General features: G+C 47.5%; 1 protein-coding gene across 1 annotated transcript in view; it reads left to right on the forward strand.

The window, feature by feature from the left end:
• Window positions 1-17,054, forward strand: part of LOC114877554 (protein pangolin, isoforms A/H/I/S) — a 166,751-nt gene that overhangs the window by 22,568 nt on the left and 127,129 nt on the right. The window contains exon 3 of the mRNA XM_029190277.2: window positions 624-727. Within this exon, the coding sequence (XP_029046110.1) occupies window positions 624-727 (104 nt within the window). The remainder of the gene's footprint in view (window positions 1-623; window positions 728-17,054) is intronic.

Below are 17,054 nucleotides of genomic sequence, written 5' to 3' on the forward strand. Positions count from 1 at the left end.
GTGGTGATGGTCACGGTGAACGAGGGATAAGAGGAACGAGCTAGTTTCTCGGGGAAACTTTTCCGCCGTGTATATAGGTACTCGCGAATTAAAAGCATTAAGCGAAACTGGTTTAATGGAGACGCGAAATGGGTGGAGAGGACAGGAAGGTTTCTACCGATTGGGAGGAAGCGTCGTACTGCATGGCGTGCGAACAGCTGCGTCTAATTGCCAAGGGAGGCTCGTTTACGCAGGATTATTCGAACAGTATTTAAACGCGAGTCTGGCGAATAAGCGTGCGAGAATAAATGTCGATAGAAGTGGCGATAAGAAGGAAGATCGTTCCGGATTTCGCGCTCGCCAACCAGTCCCGATTCGACTTCTTCCCAATGGCCAACGGCTTACGGTCAATGCAAACTTTATTTCTTCTTAGTCGTTTCATCTCGAGAATTATTGAATCGTGAGTCATAAAGGAGCACCACCGGAGAATGTCAAATATTTTTTTCCAATTTTTTATCATACCAAAATAGGTACTTAGATGGAATATTTTTGAATGGGGAAAAAGATGATTAAACAAGGAAATATTATAATTGTAATTGACGAGTCAGACGTACTCACCTGTTTCTTTTTTATTTGTCGAACAGGTAAGGTGGACCCGACGCCGCATACCTCGTCGTTCAACATGGGCTACCTCGTTTCGCCGTACCCCTACCCCAATGGCGCCGGAGGACCCATTCCTGTGTCTATGGTGAGTGTTTGTCATTTTATTGTTTCCCGTATCGTTTTACCTGTTCGGGAAAAGAGCTCAAGGACAACGGCGAACATGTCCGTGGGTTCCAAGGTCTATGCTACCTTCCAAACTCTTATAGATTTTAAACCCTTTAACCGAAACTTTGACAACGACGAATTCTGTCCTTGGTTGTACACTCGATTTCGCTAGCAAAATCAAGGAAGAATCGAGCAGGCCGTGTCCCGTCTCTTTTGTTCGTCAGCGTGCAAGTTGGAGGCGGTTCTGGTCCGCGCCCTTTGAGAATCGCGATTCCCCTATTGATTTATGGTGGCCACAAATTGGATCCACGATTTATTTACGAGCAAACGTTGGCGCGCTCGCGGTCCCGATGATAAAGTGTTGCTCGAAACGGCACTTTAGAATTGTTTCTCCTTCCGCGACGCTCGTTGCCCGCCACGTTTAAACAATTAATCGCGTGTCGGTGGTGCTGTGCCATTCTTAGATTGCTGGAAATTCAATTTTTCATATATAATTCCTGTTTGCGCGCGGCGAGAAACTAATGGATCTGGTATCCAAAGGAAAAGCAAAAGTGCAGTTGGCGCTATTAGCGATTACGCGAATCGAATGTGTCTGTGCGTGAAATCGTTCCTGTTCGAGAGAGCTCGTTTCCCGAACGATTTACAATAGCGATTTAACGAGGGATCCGCGTTGAAATAGGAAAGGTGTGACTCGGTGGGGAGGGGTTAAAAAAACCGCATCGATTGGGTAAAATCAAGAGGACACAGACACGTCGTCTCTCTCGCGCTCTTTGGCAACGGGATGAATGAAATTTGCAGATTCGCTGGTACGCACGTGTCGCGAGTGGCATTGTTGCGCCGAATGGCGAGGTGTTGCGTGCGCGAGTTTGCACAGACGGCTAATTCGACCGCGGCGAAGCATGACGTCGCTAAATAGTGGACAAAATTGGGTCGATTCGGTGTTAAAAAGAGCGTGACACGGCAGATTCTGCGTTTTCTGCCCGACCGAGCGCTGCCCGCAAACTCGTTTCCGAGAGGCTCGTCGATTCTTCACGCTCGCACAGCCGACACCGCGAGACGAACATTAATTTTCCGCGACTCGTAACTCTACTACGGTGCCGGGTATCGATCATCCTCCGCGTCGGCCTGCTGTCTCAGAAAATTGACGAACCGTGGAAATTATGAAATTGTATACCTATGTATACCGAGGGGTTGTTTTTGTAAATAGCGATCTAACTTAAACCTAAGAAAAATGGAATAATAGCCCATCATTTGCTGTACTAATTTAAATTAGGTAAAAACTTGTACGTTGAAAGTTAGCGATTTAGCAGGGAAAATAATCAGTCGATAGTGGCAGGAAGGCGAAAGAGGCAGTGCACCCTTTCCTTAAATTTTCTAATGGAATCGCGCCCAAGTGGTTGGCGGACTGGTAATGAGCCGTAAATAAAATTAGACCGAGTGAAGGATCGCGTGACGTAGCTAAGAACTCGAGAGTGCCTATTGAGCTCTCTTCAACTGCTCGGAACTTGATGAACCACCGGCCTACCCAGCGATGGTCAGCAACGCTTCCGACTCGCTGGCGGTTCTCGCTCTCTCTCTCTCTCTCCGTCTCTCCTTTCTTGCTGGATATCCCCACTAAACCATGAGCAACCAGTCTGGTTTTCTCTTTCCCTTTTCCTCTCTTCGTCGCTCTCTTGGCCCGTACCTTGTCTCGGATTTACCTACCTCGGGCACTCATCTTCTACCATGTCATTATGTCGTTATTTCCGACAACGAGCGTGTCTCGACGAACCCTCGTACGCTCGCCTCCGACAGAAATGGGCGCGAAAGCAGTTTCGCCCGAAATCCCGGCTACAAACGCGTTCTCCTCGTGAATGAACCCTGACGACCGCATTGTCGCGGTTCATCTTCGGAATAGAATCACGAGACCGGTGGAGCAATTCGTCAATGGACGCACCTAGCTTGATTATTTTTCTTTCTCGTTTGTCCTCCTTTCTCGCCTGGCTGACCTGGTGCCCATTGTTCTTACGGAATTACCTGGTCATTAGTTTAACTATAATCAACGAAGGCACGAAGACAGGTCGTTTCATATTCAACGGGTTTGATCGACTTCCATGGATTTTTCCTTCGCTGAAGATTCTGAAGTACTGAATTAAAAGGCTGGTTTTCCCACATGCTTCGTGTCGATTAGAATCACGCGGAACGATACGTTGCCAACAATTTCGAGTCGTTTCGAAGCGTTTCGAAGGAATGTTGGTAACGTCGAGGTTATCTAGTGAGCACGTGTCGTGTGTACGGGGGTCGCAGCTCGACCAGATGAAACCGTTCGCAAGGGACTATCGAGTAGCCTGGTCGTTGGGTGTTTGCAGGTGCGATCTTCGCTGATTAAGCACCACCACGACGACGATAATTTGCTAAACAACGCGTGTACCGTGGTGGGTGCTCTTTGCGGAATACAAAGTGCCTTGGCAACGCCTTTGAGAGGTGTAGTACACCGGGCGAGGTTTCGTGGCCTGGGCTTTCACGATAAAAGGCCGCGCGTAAAATGGCAATTAGGTTGACCAAGAATCCAATGGCAGATTCTTAGGAACTCGCGAACAAATTGGACTGCATTCTTTCAGCGTTGAATATATTTTCGCGTTGCGATGCTTCGAATAGCTCGCTCGCTTGCGCCGGCTAAATTTATACGATTCCAATTGAAATTTGAATCAGCTTTGCTACTTTGAAAAAGAATCGTGGAATTTTTGCAGGTGTGCCAATTTCTCATCGATACATACTTGCTCAATGAATTTTATTGCCCTGAAATTTTGATTTCTCATCCAATCCATCGTTCTGTACAATGATATCTGGTAAAGACTAGGGAAACTCTTGTAAAAATTTCTGAAATCCTCGTTGTTTCGTACCTAAAAGGGAAGGATGCCAGCAACATCCGTACCTTTTTAGGGGCATTCTTTGAACGATAGTCGCCGGAAGAAGAAAAAAAGGCACGGGTCTGAAGCGATCGATAGCGGGCGGTGTTCTTGGACCGCGTCGCGAGTAGTCGCGAGTTTGCGAGACTCGTTCTCGCCATTAACGCGCGAACATAGCGCACGCGGCACGTTTGCGCGTCGAACATCGTCGTGTAATGTCGCGGCGAGAGAGAAGAGGAGAGAATGGTCGCCAGCTAACGGTGACAAAGGAACAACGATGCCTAGAATTCGTGCAGCCGTCGAAAAACAACGGGAGAGAAAGGCGCGACGACGGTGGTGGCTCGTGGTAACAGGAAGACCAGGGAGGAAACGAACACGAGCTCGAAAAAAAAAGAAAAAAGGCAACAGAGAAAGATAGATAGATAGAGAGAGAGGGAGAGAGAGAGAGAGGAAAAGCGTGTAGTACGCGTACGGAAACGCGCAAACGTGGCACCAATTAAAAAAGAACTCGATTCTACGGGGTTGCTGAAAATAACGGGCGTATCGGAGCGCAGTTTTGCGAGAAAAAGGAGCGAGAGGGAAGTAGAAAAAAAGGGGTGCGAGAGAAGAGGAGAAGAAACGAAAGGGATGAAGAGAGATGTACGTTAGGTAGAGAAACAGAGAACGCGACGACGACCTGCTGGGGGGTTGTTGCGCGGCGAAGGGAGTAGGGTTTGGGGTCGGTGGATGCACGTGAAATCCAAAACCCTTATATTAAAACACAGGCCAGCCAACCAGCCACGGCGCGTTTAATTCAAAACAATATAATGGGCGCAGCTACACGCATAGCTGTATTCTTCCTTCTCTCTCTCGTTCTTTCTCCGTTTTTCACGAGGTCCACGCTGTGCCCGCACGAACACACGTATACCAAACGGGCAGCGAAAATGTTCGCATTAAGAGAGAACGCTTATAATGCGACTGGCTCGGCTCGCTGGTCCCTGGTGCCTCTGTGGTTCCTTAGCCGGGCCCAGAGAAGGTAGACTTGCCGCTACGGAGCACGGAGATGGTGACGATGGTGACGATGGTTTTGTCGTGGAACCGAGGGGCTTTGTCTGTCCGCTCCGGCGGAAGACCAACGGCATTGTTCTCATTGTTTCGAGACACGAGCGAATGAGAAGGAGGCCGAGGGGTGTTGAACGGGCCTGCTTGTACACCGTGCACGCCAAAGATGCCCCCGTGATACATACCTATCCCCGCGTTTAGTACTTCATCGTGTGCCCTTCTCGCACCGTGAACACCGTCCTCTTTGCTAATTGTTTGCCAATCAGTCCTCTGTTAGTCTAGCTCGTGAGAATAGAGGTTCGCTGTACTAGGCTTTTCTTGCCCGTATCGGGTAAGATCGTTTTCTTGCCCCGAGCTTGTTCTTCAAAAGATCCAATCTTCTTCCAAACTGACGCGGCGAACGGTCAAGATTTCTTCATCGGTTAGTTACGTTTCTTAAAGGCTCGTGGGAAGAAAGTTTGTTTCTCGATGTTCCGTCGCTTCGCAGAGTCATGAAATTTCTATAGAGACGACGTTGTGAATTTAACACCTGATTGTCAGACGTCGTCGAATCATTTTTATTACGTCCTTGATCAAGAAGCTTCCTGAATCTTGCTGTTCGATTAGACGATGACGACGCAGGCGGAGTCTCGTTTGCGAAATCGTAAGGCAACAGATGAAGGAGAAAAAAGAAACCAAAAAGGGAGAAAGAAGGAAGCGTTAGGAGTCCGGCTACGAAGGTCGTAATCTTTTGAATTATGGATCCGATGATGGAATACGAGATAGAGGGTCTACCCCCCGATACATCCTACGACCGCAAATTTTACCTGGTGCGAAGGTGCCATTAGTTTCGGTGTTGGTGGTTAAGCACTTTTGTGTTTAAGGACCTGACCGAGCTCCATCTTCTGTGTACTGGCACAAACCCCGGGGATTGTCCTTTTTCAAGGGATAATACCACGCGGGGACGTTAATGCCAAGATGGCTGCCAAGATACGCGGCTCCATTACGCGGGACTACCTAGACCTCTCTCAGCTTGTTCCTTGCTAATTGTTGTCCTGTCCGTTCATTTAACGTGGGAACATTCGCAAGATGCGCGGTCACCGATACCAATCTCGCTTGTACCACGAAAAATCGACCCTAAACGATGTTGTAGCTACGAAATCGTTCAAATTGCCCGTAGAAATGGTTGAAGTTTGTAAATTTGTTTTCGACCCTTTTCCCGTTGAAAGGAATCCCATTTAATGTTGTTTGACAACTGTTTGCTTATCGTTTCTTTTTCTTTTTTTTTTAAATAATTTGTCTCGTTGTTTTGGCGTCGTTTTAAGCCGGTCCAGGTTATTTTCGCACGAGGTAGGAGAGTTCGCTCCGGCAAATCCTGCCGCTTGCTCATTACGCCCGGTAATTCGACGCGTTTGCGCTCGTGCACTCGTGCACGCGTGCGTAAACCAAGAATACCCAGCCCAGCAGAATTTATTTCCTTGCCGGCGCGCACTCGTATTGGACGCTCGTCCATCTCGCTGTCGAGATTCTCTCCTCGCCGCTTTGGTCGCGCTCGTTTGACATAATCGGCGAGCTGGATTTCAGGAATCTCGTTTGCTCGACGATATTACGCAAGCCTTACGTGCTTGCCGCGATCTTCCGTCTTGGTGGCTGATCGTTCATCTAGCTAAAACGGCCTGGCTATTACTTTTCAACGGGTTTCTCGATCTCCACCCTGACGTGTTTCTGCGGGCTTTTCTCTTTGACGCGTTTCCCCTTTTCGACCGATGCTATTCGTGCATCACGCGCCACGAGCGTGTACGATTTTAGAAGGTAAAGAAACGACCTGACACACCAAAGATGCCGTTTTCTTCTTCTTTCGAATTCCAGTTTATTCGTCAAATTTTTACGCTTCTACGAGAGATGAGATCATCGACGATGCTATGAAAACTCGTTGACGCATTGAGTGGTTTTTGGAAATGGTCGAAGATCTTGTTGGATGGGCAACAGAGGGCGAAATGATAATCTTTCCTGCCAAGAATTTCCCTGACTTCCTGTGGTCCTCCCCTCCGCTCGGCGAGCTTTTCTTCTGCTCACTTCACGCTGGAATTTCTGGTCGAACGAATTCCAACGTCCCATTTAAGTCGGTCCACTACTCGTTTTTAGTTAACACCTGAGACCTTCGCTTGGTCCCGAGGGTATTCGGTACAAACGAAAAAAAAAGAAGAAGAAGAGAAAAGGGGGTCCCTTGCACCCTAGTCGAGACTAGGCCGAATGACGCGGCGGTTCCTGAAGGACAAATGAGCCAGAATAAATACCAGGGTGGGCCGTGAATATCGGAGAATGTCCAGAACTAACCACCCTGAAAACGGAAGCCGAGATGTTTGCGATGGACGGGGCTTACGGACAACATGATCATCTCGGTGACTTCTTTGTAAACAGCAATTCGGTGTATCTTCTCAAACAGATCTAGCTCGTATTTTCAGCCGGATTTGTCACAGATTAACCTGGTAATTGAGCATGACGAGTTGATCGGTAAAAGTTCAAGTAAAAGGGTTTTCACGAATCAGGGTGTAGTCAGTTTGAAGTGCAAAGCACGCGAGATGCAACACGTTTGCTTCGCCCGGTAATTAATTTATCGATCCCCTCTGCCTATCCACTTAGAATTTCGGCTGCTTCGCGATTGGACATTATAAAAACTCGTCCAGCTAACCGAGAGGCTGGCTGTACCTGTTCATTTACATTTAATTGGGAAATCAATCTAGCGCAAGGCATCGTTACGGAATATTTATAAGGGCTGCGCCCTGGACCTGCTCCTGTAATACGGCCTTTCAATTTCGTCCGCTCGTTCTTCTTCCACCGATCTTTCCGCGCGACTTCTTTAATCTAGCAGGCACGTTCGCACCCTTTTGCCGTTTTCTGATTAATAATTCAACGTACGATGAAAAATCACCGTGTGTCTTCCACACGTATGCTCTTACTCGGAACCATCGCGTATATCTATAGGATGATCGAAAACGCGTATGCATATTAGTTCCCTGGTACAAAGGCGGCCTCTCTAGAACCATTATACAGGACGCGGCAAATTTCGTGCCACGAGGGAGAAAAATGACGGTGGTTTCTGAAAAAATATTTATCGATTCGTTCGAGAATTTTCGCAAGATTTTTCCACGATGCGTCAGCAGGATTTTAACCGCACCCTGTATATCGGCGCGTTTCAAAGCGACACTTTGCCATTATCGCTGCTCGGTACACGCATTGCGCGACACGCGTGGGGTCACCGGCTGTTTCGCCGATCTAAATGGAAAACAATCGTAATTCAGTGGCCGCGTTCACGCCTCGTTAACGGTGACTTAGCGGTGGCTCATGTGGCACGCGAAAAAGACTGGCGAGCGTAAATCGTATTGTTGCGAACTGCAGCGGAGAACGGAGAAGGGAATGAATCTGTGGTATCGAGCTACCGTCTTGAGAATCTGGGACAATGTCGGCAGTAATTCTAGCTACGGCGTGACGCTGGGAATGCACTCGTGGTTACGAGCTCTTTGTTCGTTTCACTATCTCTCTCTTCGTACGTCTGTCGATGCTCGCCTACCGTATATTTATTAATCGATCGATCGATCGATCGGCAGATCGTTGGCTATCAGACAGTGGCAGCACGCGTTATGGACAGCAGGATCAAGTGGGTCACGTCCGTGGTTACTGTGTGTGGGACTGGTGGATGGGGGCCACTTGGACATGAGATAATCCTTGCTTGACAGCTGCGCGAAGTGCATTGCGCGTGCAGAAACGCCGATATAGACGTTGTGTCATCCTCTTGCTTAGAAATAGGTAGGTAATTAATTGATTAGGAATTCTATCGATCCCTGAGACCTTTCGACGACGAAGGAAGCTGGTTTAGAGTCGATTATTAGAAAAGTAAACTCGAAACGAGCGCGTACGATAATATTTCGCGGCGCTGTGACAGGTGGTAGGCGGTTAATAAGAAAATTTACACCTTTACGTCGACTTTTGTTTCGGCAGAAAATTCAATTTACTTGGTATCGTGGCACGACGAGAGGCGGGATGGTATAAAACTAAGGGCAGGCGAAACCTGTTTACAGAAGTTGGTACCACCCGCGGATCGAAAGTGCCGTTCGTGATTTAAAGGCAATAACGAAGCGTGAACCACGAACAAATTGAACTGCAGGCGTCTCTGGAATTTTTTCGGCTTTCGTTGTCTCTCCTTCCTCTCGTTGCGCTCCTCTCGAAACGGCTCATCGGCCCGTGTCCGGCTCCAGGTTGAACGAACCTGAATCACGAAATCCTCAGCGCGTCTTCCTCCCTCTTTGTTAACGAGTTACCAATGAATGACCACGTATTTTCTATTTAACGATTCAGGAACAAAGTTTAATACTATTCGCTGAATGTAGAAGATCCTTTAATCGAAGTTGAAGAACGATCTTCTTCCCTTCTCCTCACCCTTTCCGCTTCTTATTTCTTCGCGTGGGTTATTTTAAGCCCCTCGCCGCAGGAAGTTTATAACACGGCGCACGGTTTCGGACACGAAGAGGCGGTTCCACTTCTCCCTTTGAAAAGACCCGAGAAGACAGGCAACGCTCTTCAAATAGAAAACACATCTCCTCTCCTTCTCCTCGTAATCAGTCGCACCCTAATTTTTCTATTTCCGATGTGTCCACCGTTGTTCGTTAGGCTACCACGACTGCCGCGCGGTTTCGAGAACACCGTGAAATCATTAAATCAACGTCCGGCCCATAATATCGTGCAACGAAAATAAATACCGGAGTGTACCCTCGTTTTACCCTCATTCGTTGTCGGCGAATACGAAGAAACTTCTGTTTCGCGATTCTTTAAACGGGAAACGAGATTCTTTAACCCTGGATCACGTCGTGGACCGCAAAGGGTGCAATATCCCCAGGTTTCGTTCGATTCTTCGTCACGGATCGTTGGGAACTCTTAGAAACGGAAACACCGGATAATGGAGAGACTGGCCAGTTTCGAGAAATCGTAAAGTCGAGTTTTTACGGGAAGGGCGCGCAGGTGGGTGAAAATCGGTGCTTCAGGTGGGTGGTTGTCGAGGAGAATGGCGAACACGGTCGTAGCTTGAAAGGGACAAAAAATCCATTATGTATAAAAACTAACTTCAGAATCAAAACGAAGTCGGAACTTTAAAGTTCCAATTTTTAATAATCCATTTTAACCACGCGCCACTGTGCAAGAGCACGCGAGATATAGACGAGGAAGAACGTTAAGGGGGCTGTTGCGACCTCAGGTATCTCGAAGCGATAACGTTACCTGCCCGGAGAGAGCATGATCGATCACTCTGCTAGCTAGTGATTCAGGAAAGCAGAGAGCCACCGTATCTTCCCGATACAGGGTGTTAAGAAAACAGTGGTCCTCGTGTTATCGTTGCGTCAATCGGCGATAAGAATTTTCCTTATGAATGAATTTCCATAACGTGACTATTTATGACTCTATACGAGGGATGTATATTAGGGCAATTTTTCGGAGTACCCTGATTTTCTGACCGGGACCATTATTTTTTGAACGTCCTGTACAATTTCTCGACCATTGGCCGGCTTCTGAAGAGCATGGTACAACATTTAGCCGTAAAGAGGGTTGGAAAGTAAATGGAAATGACGCGTCCATTATCTGTCGCGGAGGAAGAAGCGGTCGGAAAGGTGGGCTAATGAGCTACGCCTAGTTGTCCGAGCGATGATCGATCTGTAAGGTGTCACGGATGAATTTTATCGGTCAATGTTGGTAGTCGACGCGTTCGAGAGAGGAAACGTGCAGGCGATTCGTCGTCGGTTCGTTCGATTAGATAAAAATAGTGTTTGTTGTTTGTTTATTGGGCTGGGATCGGTCGAAGTGAACGGATGCAACGAGGCACACGCGGTTGAAAGAGACCGTCGACCGCATTGGCATTTGCATCATTCACCTTGAGAAGTGAATATAGTACGGTGGAAAGCCTTGTGTCGCGAGCGCGCGCGCGGATTACGTTTGAAGGAATTTATTGTGCGGAGCCGACGTTCATCGCCGCGCGTTCCTCTTCTCTTATCCACGCTTATGGCGAATACGTCGAAGGAGCAGAGTAATTTCAGATCAACGCTCTTGTACACGACGACAGATTTCCCAGTCGACGACCCGAACGACCGCTGAATTTAGAGAAATTCCCTCAGCGGTTCTCATCTGCACTCATCGATTCCTGTAGAACAGGAATTTTTCATTCGATAACGAAACACTGAGCGCCTCTTAAACTTTAGCTTCTCCGAACGGCTGATTTAGTTGATGTTCAAACAAGCATCCCATTTGTTTGTTGCTTTCTCTAGCCGTGAAAGGTATCTTAAGGTTGTATTCAGGATACGTGAATAATGAAAAAGTGCATATTGCACTTCGCCTCCGGGTCACAGCCTTACCTTGCAGCAATTCACTCCGTGAATAGAAATAGCGTGGTTAGAACGCCGGCTTGTTTGTTGTCCTATGCGAACCTTTGCAATCTCGCGTAGCTCATCAACCGAGGGATTTGAATATCGCCGGTTTGTCAGCGATTTTATCGCGAATCTCGCTAACCCGAAATGACGAATTCTTTATATTATTTTTCCAAAGCACCTTGGAATAAAAAATAATTCCACCCCGGTCGATCTCGGTGGCTAGCGATCAGAACGGTCGGAGCGGTTTCGCGACGCGTGTTTTTAAAGAAACTCACGCTGGTTCGCTCTCTTTGTATAAATCGTGATAAAGGCGCGACGTTTGATACCGCTTGAGTAATTTCGTCGACCGGTTGCAAAAAAAAAAAAAAAAAGAGAACGCTCTGCACACCGCGAGATTATTGTCGGTCGGAAAATACGCGAACGTTTCCGCAGGTTTCGCGTATTCGGTTGTTGATGGTAGCCACCATCGTTGACTAAAGAGGGTTGGTTTGGTCGGTGAGCACGAAAAATGGCGTGCAACGCGCGTTGTCCACTTTGTTCTCGTACGGTATCGCAGATACCGACGGGCGAAGCCGCGGCGGAATTACGCGAGCGGGCCGGTAACGCAATCGGGACAATCTTCCAATTAAAATATTCTGCCTGGTGGGTTTAAACAGTTTTCCGGAAGGGGTTGGCTGGGCTGAAAACGCGCGGCATTACCGTAGACCACGTTGCACACGCAACAGCGGATTCTTTTTTGTTGACGCGAGCCGCGAGAAACGCGTCGAAAGAGAGAAGTTTCGTCGGTGTGTTACACCGAAAAAAAGAATCGCGCGTTCCCTCTAACTACCGAACAAGTTTTCCCTCGTACCTCTCTGCCGGCTCCCCGTTCCTGGCTGTGCAACGTTTCAAGATCAGAGAAACAAGTGGAAAGAAGGAGGATAAAGAAAAAAGAAACGCTGGAAAGAAGTAATGGAGGAGGGAATGTACAGGGTGTATCATAATATGTTAGTATAACTTCACTGATGGACTCGTCACACATAAATAATAGAAAAACTTGATAAACTTTCGTCTTGTTCGACCTTGTTTTTAGTTTCACTCGTTTCTATCTTTCACCTACACTCGGGTGCAACGAAGACTTTCTTTAGTTAAGGGTGCAAGTGGATGGTGAAAGCTGCTAGCACTTGCTTTCAATACTAGAAAAATCTAACGTAGATCATTTTAACCCTTTCTGTGTTGCATCCAGCAGTGAACATACGACCACGTATTATGGCACACCCTGTACACACCGCTAACCAGCGGTCGAGAATCGTACGACGTATAGTCGTTTACAGTTTAAGTCATTAATCACGTAACTGGTTGCTTAATAACTGTGAAATTACGCAGCATTTTTTGTTTATTCCAGTTGAAAATTATACGGTATCGAAACGCGACAAAAAGCGGCGACACAGCAGGGCAGGGCAGAGGAGAGCACGACTCGGTCGGACGCAACGTGGCGATAGTAAAATTATATTCACCGTGGCGCGTTTGCCTCGGGATCGGCCGAGTGGCATCAATCCGGTTAAACGCGGTCCTCGGTACGCGTTCTACCGGACCGTTTTTACACGCCTGCTCGTGGAAAACTAAATCGTTTCGAATGAAACTATTTCGATGCGTACTGTTTCAGCAGTTACCAGCTCGCAGCTCCCGCGAATTACGTTTCAATCGTTCCCGCTTAATTCTTGTGGTTAATAAATAACGTGCCACTTTCTGTACGCGTTCGCACGGGTTACCGCTGGAAATTATTGGAGCGAGTTGCAGTTTTTCAATTTTTTTTTCTCTATTTTTTCCTCATGATTTTATCGATTCTGACGAATAGAAAAAAAAACACTCGCACTTGCTAAACGCGTCGCGATATCTCCCCTTTTGTTTCCTTCAATTCGATTCTCTACTCGAATTCGAAAGCGTGTTTGTCGGGTTATTAAACGCGTTGTGTCGCGCGGGGAAAGCGTCTGGCGACGCGTAATCCGCGGGAAAAGTTATAATCGCGGCTCGAGGTCGTGTCACTAGGTGGTAAGGCGCCTCGTGGTCGGTGCAAAGAGGTGAAAGAGAGCGAAAGAGGGAGCGTGCAAGAGAAAAGAAAGGTATTAAAGGTGGTAGTGAACGATGAGAGGGGCGTGCCCAGCCACGGTAATAGCCGGTAAGCTGCGCTATTATGAGCAGCCTGCAAAAAAGTGACGTCACGCTAGGCCACTCCTGTGGTTGACCAAAAAGAAAAGAGAAAAAATAGAGAAGGAAAAGTAGAAAAGAGATTGGGAAAAAAAGCGCATCGCAATTGGGCCCCTTCTTATTCTTTACCATGATTGGCAACTGCTCCTTTCCTCGTCCTGCGTCGTCGTTTTACCTGTCCACTTTTCCCGACGCTTCATTATGTCCTTTCCCACCGTTCGGCTGTTTAATATTTATTCCTCAACGGTGCATGTTCGCGTTCAATTTCCTGCCGCATGCCGCGACATCGGTCGATCGTGACACGCTAAGCTGCTTATCGGAAGCGTATCTGGTTCCTCGAAATTGCTATGATCGCGGCCGCGATTGCTAATGTTCGCTCCCTCGTGGACAATTATTCGGATCATCTCGCGAGAACGAAGATAAAATTTTCATTCTCTTAACACGTTCGCTTTGGGCGATTTGGAGAATTTTCTTTAGCCACCAGTGATCGAGTCTATGAACGTTATACATACCTTGTCGTACTAGATACGGCTATTTCTACTCTACCGATCAGCGTATTAATATCGATTGGCGTATAAAGAGAGTATAGATTAATCTTTCATCGTATCCGTCGTAACAGTCGTCGCGGATCTGGACTAACCGTTTCAAGAAAGAAACGAAGCGGAACTCTGTTCCCGCCTATCTCTCATTAAGTATCTTCCCACTTTGTTTCCTAGCTTCGGGAATTCCCGAATGGAATAAAAGAAAAGAGAGCGTGGCTCGTAAAGTTTTTGGTGGCGAGCAGCGCCACGCCTCGCATTTTAATTTACGTCGAATTCTGAATGGCGTTCGGTTCGGTTCGGTTCGTTCGCCCACGTAAGCTTTCTAGTCGCGATCGTCGTGGTGGCTGACTGGCGACGAAGAAATTAGCCGTTTCTTCGCGAGGGTCGCGAGCGCGTTTCTTGAACGACTCGAGAAAATTATACAAGCAGGAGAGGCGCGGGAATTAATATTTATAGAGCAGCTCGTCGAGCCGATCCTCTCGTGTTCCCCGTTTCTTTTCTCGAAAAAACCGAACGCGACAATGTGTGCCACGCTCGGGGAATATAAATCCCTCGCTCGTTTTCTTTACACACCGCGGTACGTAGCTCAGCGGATCCATTAAAACTGAATGTGTGAAAAATCGATCGTCCTATGTACGTAGCACACATCCGTCCGCTAAGGTAGGTGTGAGTGAGCATAGGTGGACGGAGGAGATGTGGAGCAAGGTAAAGAAGTAAACGCGTCGTCGAGCGATGCGCCGTGAATCTTCAGGGGGTTCAAACCCTTTGCCGTGTATTTTTACGCTTCGTGGAAGAACACCGAGCAGCCGCTGGGTTAATTCCCTTTTAATGGCATTGTTGTTGATACGCGTGGCTTAGAAAATTCTGTTACGAAATCACTGGCCGAAGTTCATCGAGTCAAAAAAAATGAATCAATTTTTCGAAGCAATCAGAATTCGCAAAGAGAAGTTGAATTTCGTGCCAGTTGGAGGGAAAGGGCGGTTGTCACGTGACACGAGGACAAGTAAAACAGTCAGCTGGAGAGAACGACCGCAAAATAGAGGTTCCAGTCACGCGACCACGAAACAACCCCTAGAGAAACTTACCGTCCTCCTCGACCACCACCCCCATCGTCGACTTAGAGGCGGTCATTAATTAAAGACGAGCAAGCTGTCATCTTCCTGTCACTCGACGTCTACCGCATACACACGATCCGTTTAGGCCACGGGAAACTGGCTTGCGTCGGGAAATTCGCAACGTTTCAGGAAACTCGAGAAAACGAGGAGGCGACTTTGCAGCTCTCGATTCGACGAACGTATAGCGACACGAGAGAGGAAGCGTGGTCACGCGTACCAGTCATTTGTCAACAACGCCTCGGCATTTCAGCGATTCAGCAACGTGAAACTGTCCACTGACAGAACGCGTCGAGTGTCGCACATGGCAATTTACGCGCTACTCCAGCAAGAAAATACTCTGCTCGGTGTTTCTGCCGGTTTCATTTGTCAGCGACATGTATAATGGAATCTCATGATACACGAGCAGCCACGAAGCTGGGAAACCGGGCCAAGATTCGACCATTTTTTGCCGGTTTACTCGACTCAAGACACGCTGTAATTGAAAGATTCGAGTGACGCAAAAACCTGGACGGGGACGGTGCGTTGACGCAGACCGGAAGAAGAAAAGAATTCTTCTCTTGTGTAGCACACGTGTTTTGCCGCATCTTCCCCATCGAGCATTGAAATCTCCCGAACGATCGATCCCATCGATCAGAGAATTTCCCTTGATCGATTCTATGGGAGGCAAGGTTGAAATAAACACGTTCGATTTTACGAAGTTCGCGGTAAAAAATAGTGGAATGATTTATGAAAATGAAACTCGGTAATTAGCGGTCGTAAATATATTAAAAGCAAGTAGGTAGATGGGTTTCTCGAAACTGGCAAATATTTCGCGATCTACCGTGGCGAGGAGGTTCATAAATTCCCGTTTAATCAGGTTTTCGGTATTAATATCCGGCCGATCGTTATTATTGCCGACGGTGGTAATTATCGGCGCGGTAATATTCGTTTGCACGTCGCAGACCCGTTACACGCGTCCACGCGATTACGTTCACATCGTTCACGGTTTAATTAAAAGGGAGTGACAGTACGTCGAGCATGTAACGTCTTAATTTCCCCTTTCCACTGACTTTCCACCTACTATTTCATCGCGAAGGAATATTGAAATTGAATGGCGTGTTCGGATTTGAAAAAATTTCTTCGATTAATAATATTAATTTGAAGAAATTTCTATCTACTCGTAAACACTTGTGTCTGTGTCGGAACGGTGACGATTCGGGTACGAAGAATATAAATCTTACCTTAAGTTGTTCCCTGCCAGCTGAACCAAGTCTGGTTCCTACGAGATGAGCGGTCGAGGGAGAGACAGGGTGGTTTCGAAGGGCTTTCCGTCGGCGATAAGAGCTATTGCTGAAATTTAGCAATATTTCTGGGTTGAGTATGGGTGTGGATGCAGGGAAGGGAGGAGGCGGAGGCAGCGTGCTACAATCTCTCTTTCTCTGTGGAAGCGTGTTCTGATGGGCAACCGATATGGTCGCTATTAGTCTGGTGCTCAGAAGCGGTCATATACCTATGCGGCCCATCTCTGCCGTCCAAGTGGAACACAGAGGATGAGGCGAACGAGGAGGAACGTCATAGTAGTGGTAGTGGTAGCAGGGCTTTTGGGGCGTAGATAATAGTGAGAGAGAGTGGCCATTAAGGGGTGAATTGCGTAGCAGGAAGAAGGCTTCGCGAAACTTCGCACCTGCCTCTCCACGCTTCGGATAGGTATTCATAAAATGGACGAGAGAGCAGCGAGAACGTAAAAAAGTTCTTTACCGTTTAATTTCTGCTTTGCCCCTTTCGCCAAGTTTTTCTTTCAAAGTCCACCCGCGTCGTCGTAATCGAACGAGTTACCGTTCAAATTGGTTATTGATCGTAAAATCATTTGACTGGTTGTTGATTCGTGCCGTTCGACACGTTCCCCGTATCTCCTGATTGCGAATGGCCGGGAATAATGATATTATTTCTTACGGAACCCCCCTTACGGCTTACGGCAATTAAAACTTTGGTAATTGCCGCGGCGAATTACGTAATTACGTAATTACCACATCGTGGACAGCGGCGCTGGTTACACACCGTCTCAGTATCTCGCTTTTTGTACGATGGTTCTGCCTACTTCCCGATGCCGTTTCTGATTACCAAGAACGGTCAACGATGGCTCTAATTAAAAGTGGCCGGCCAAGC

This window comes from Osmia bicornis, chromosome 3 (assembly GCF_907164935.1).
Source record: "Osmia bicornis bicornis chromosome 3, iOsmBic2.1, whole genome shotgun sequence".
In the NCBI taxonomy this organism is placed as follows: Eukaryota; Metazoa; Arthropoda; class Insecta; order Hymenoptera; family Megachilidae; genus Osmia; species Osmia bicornis.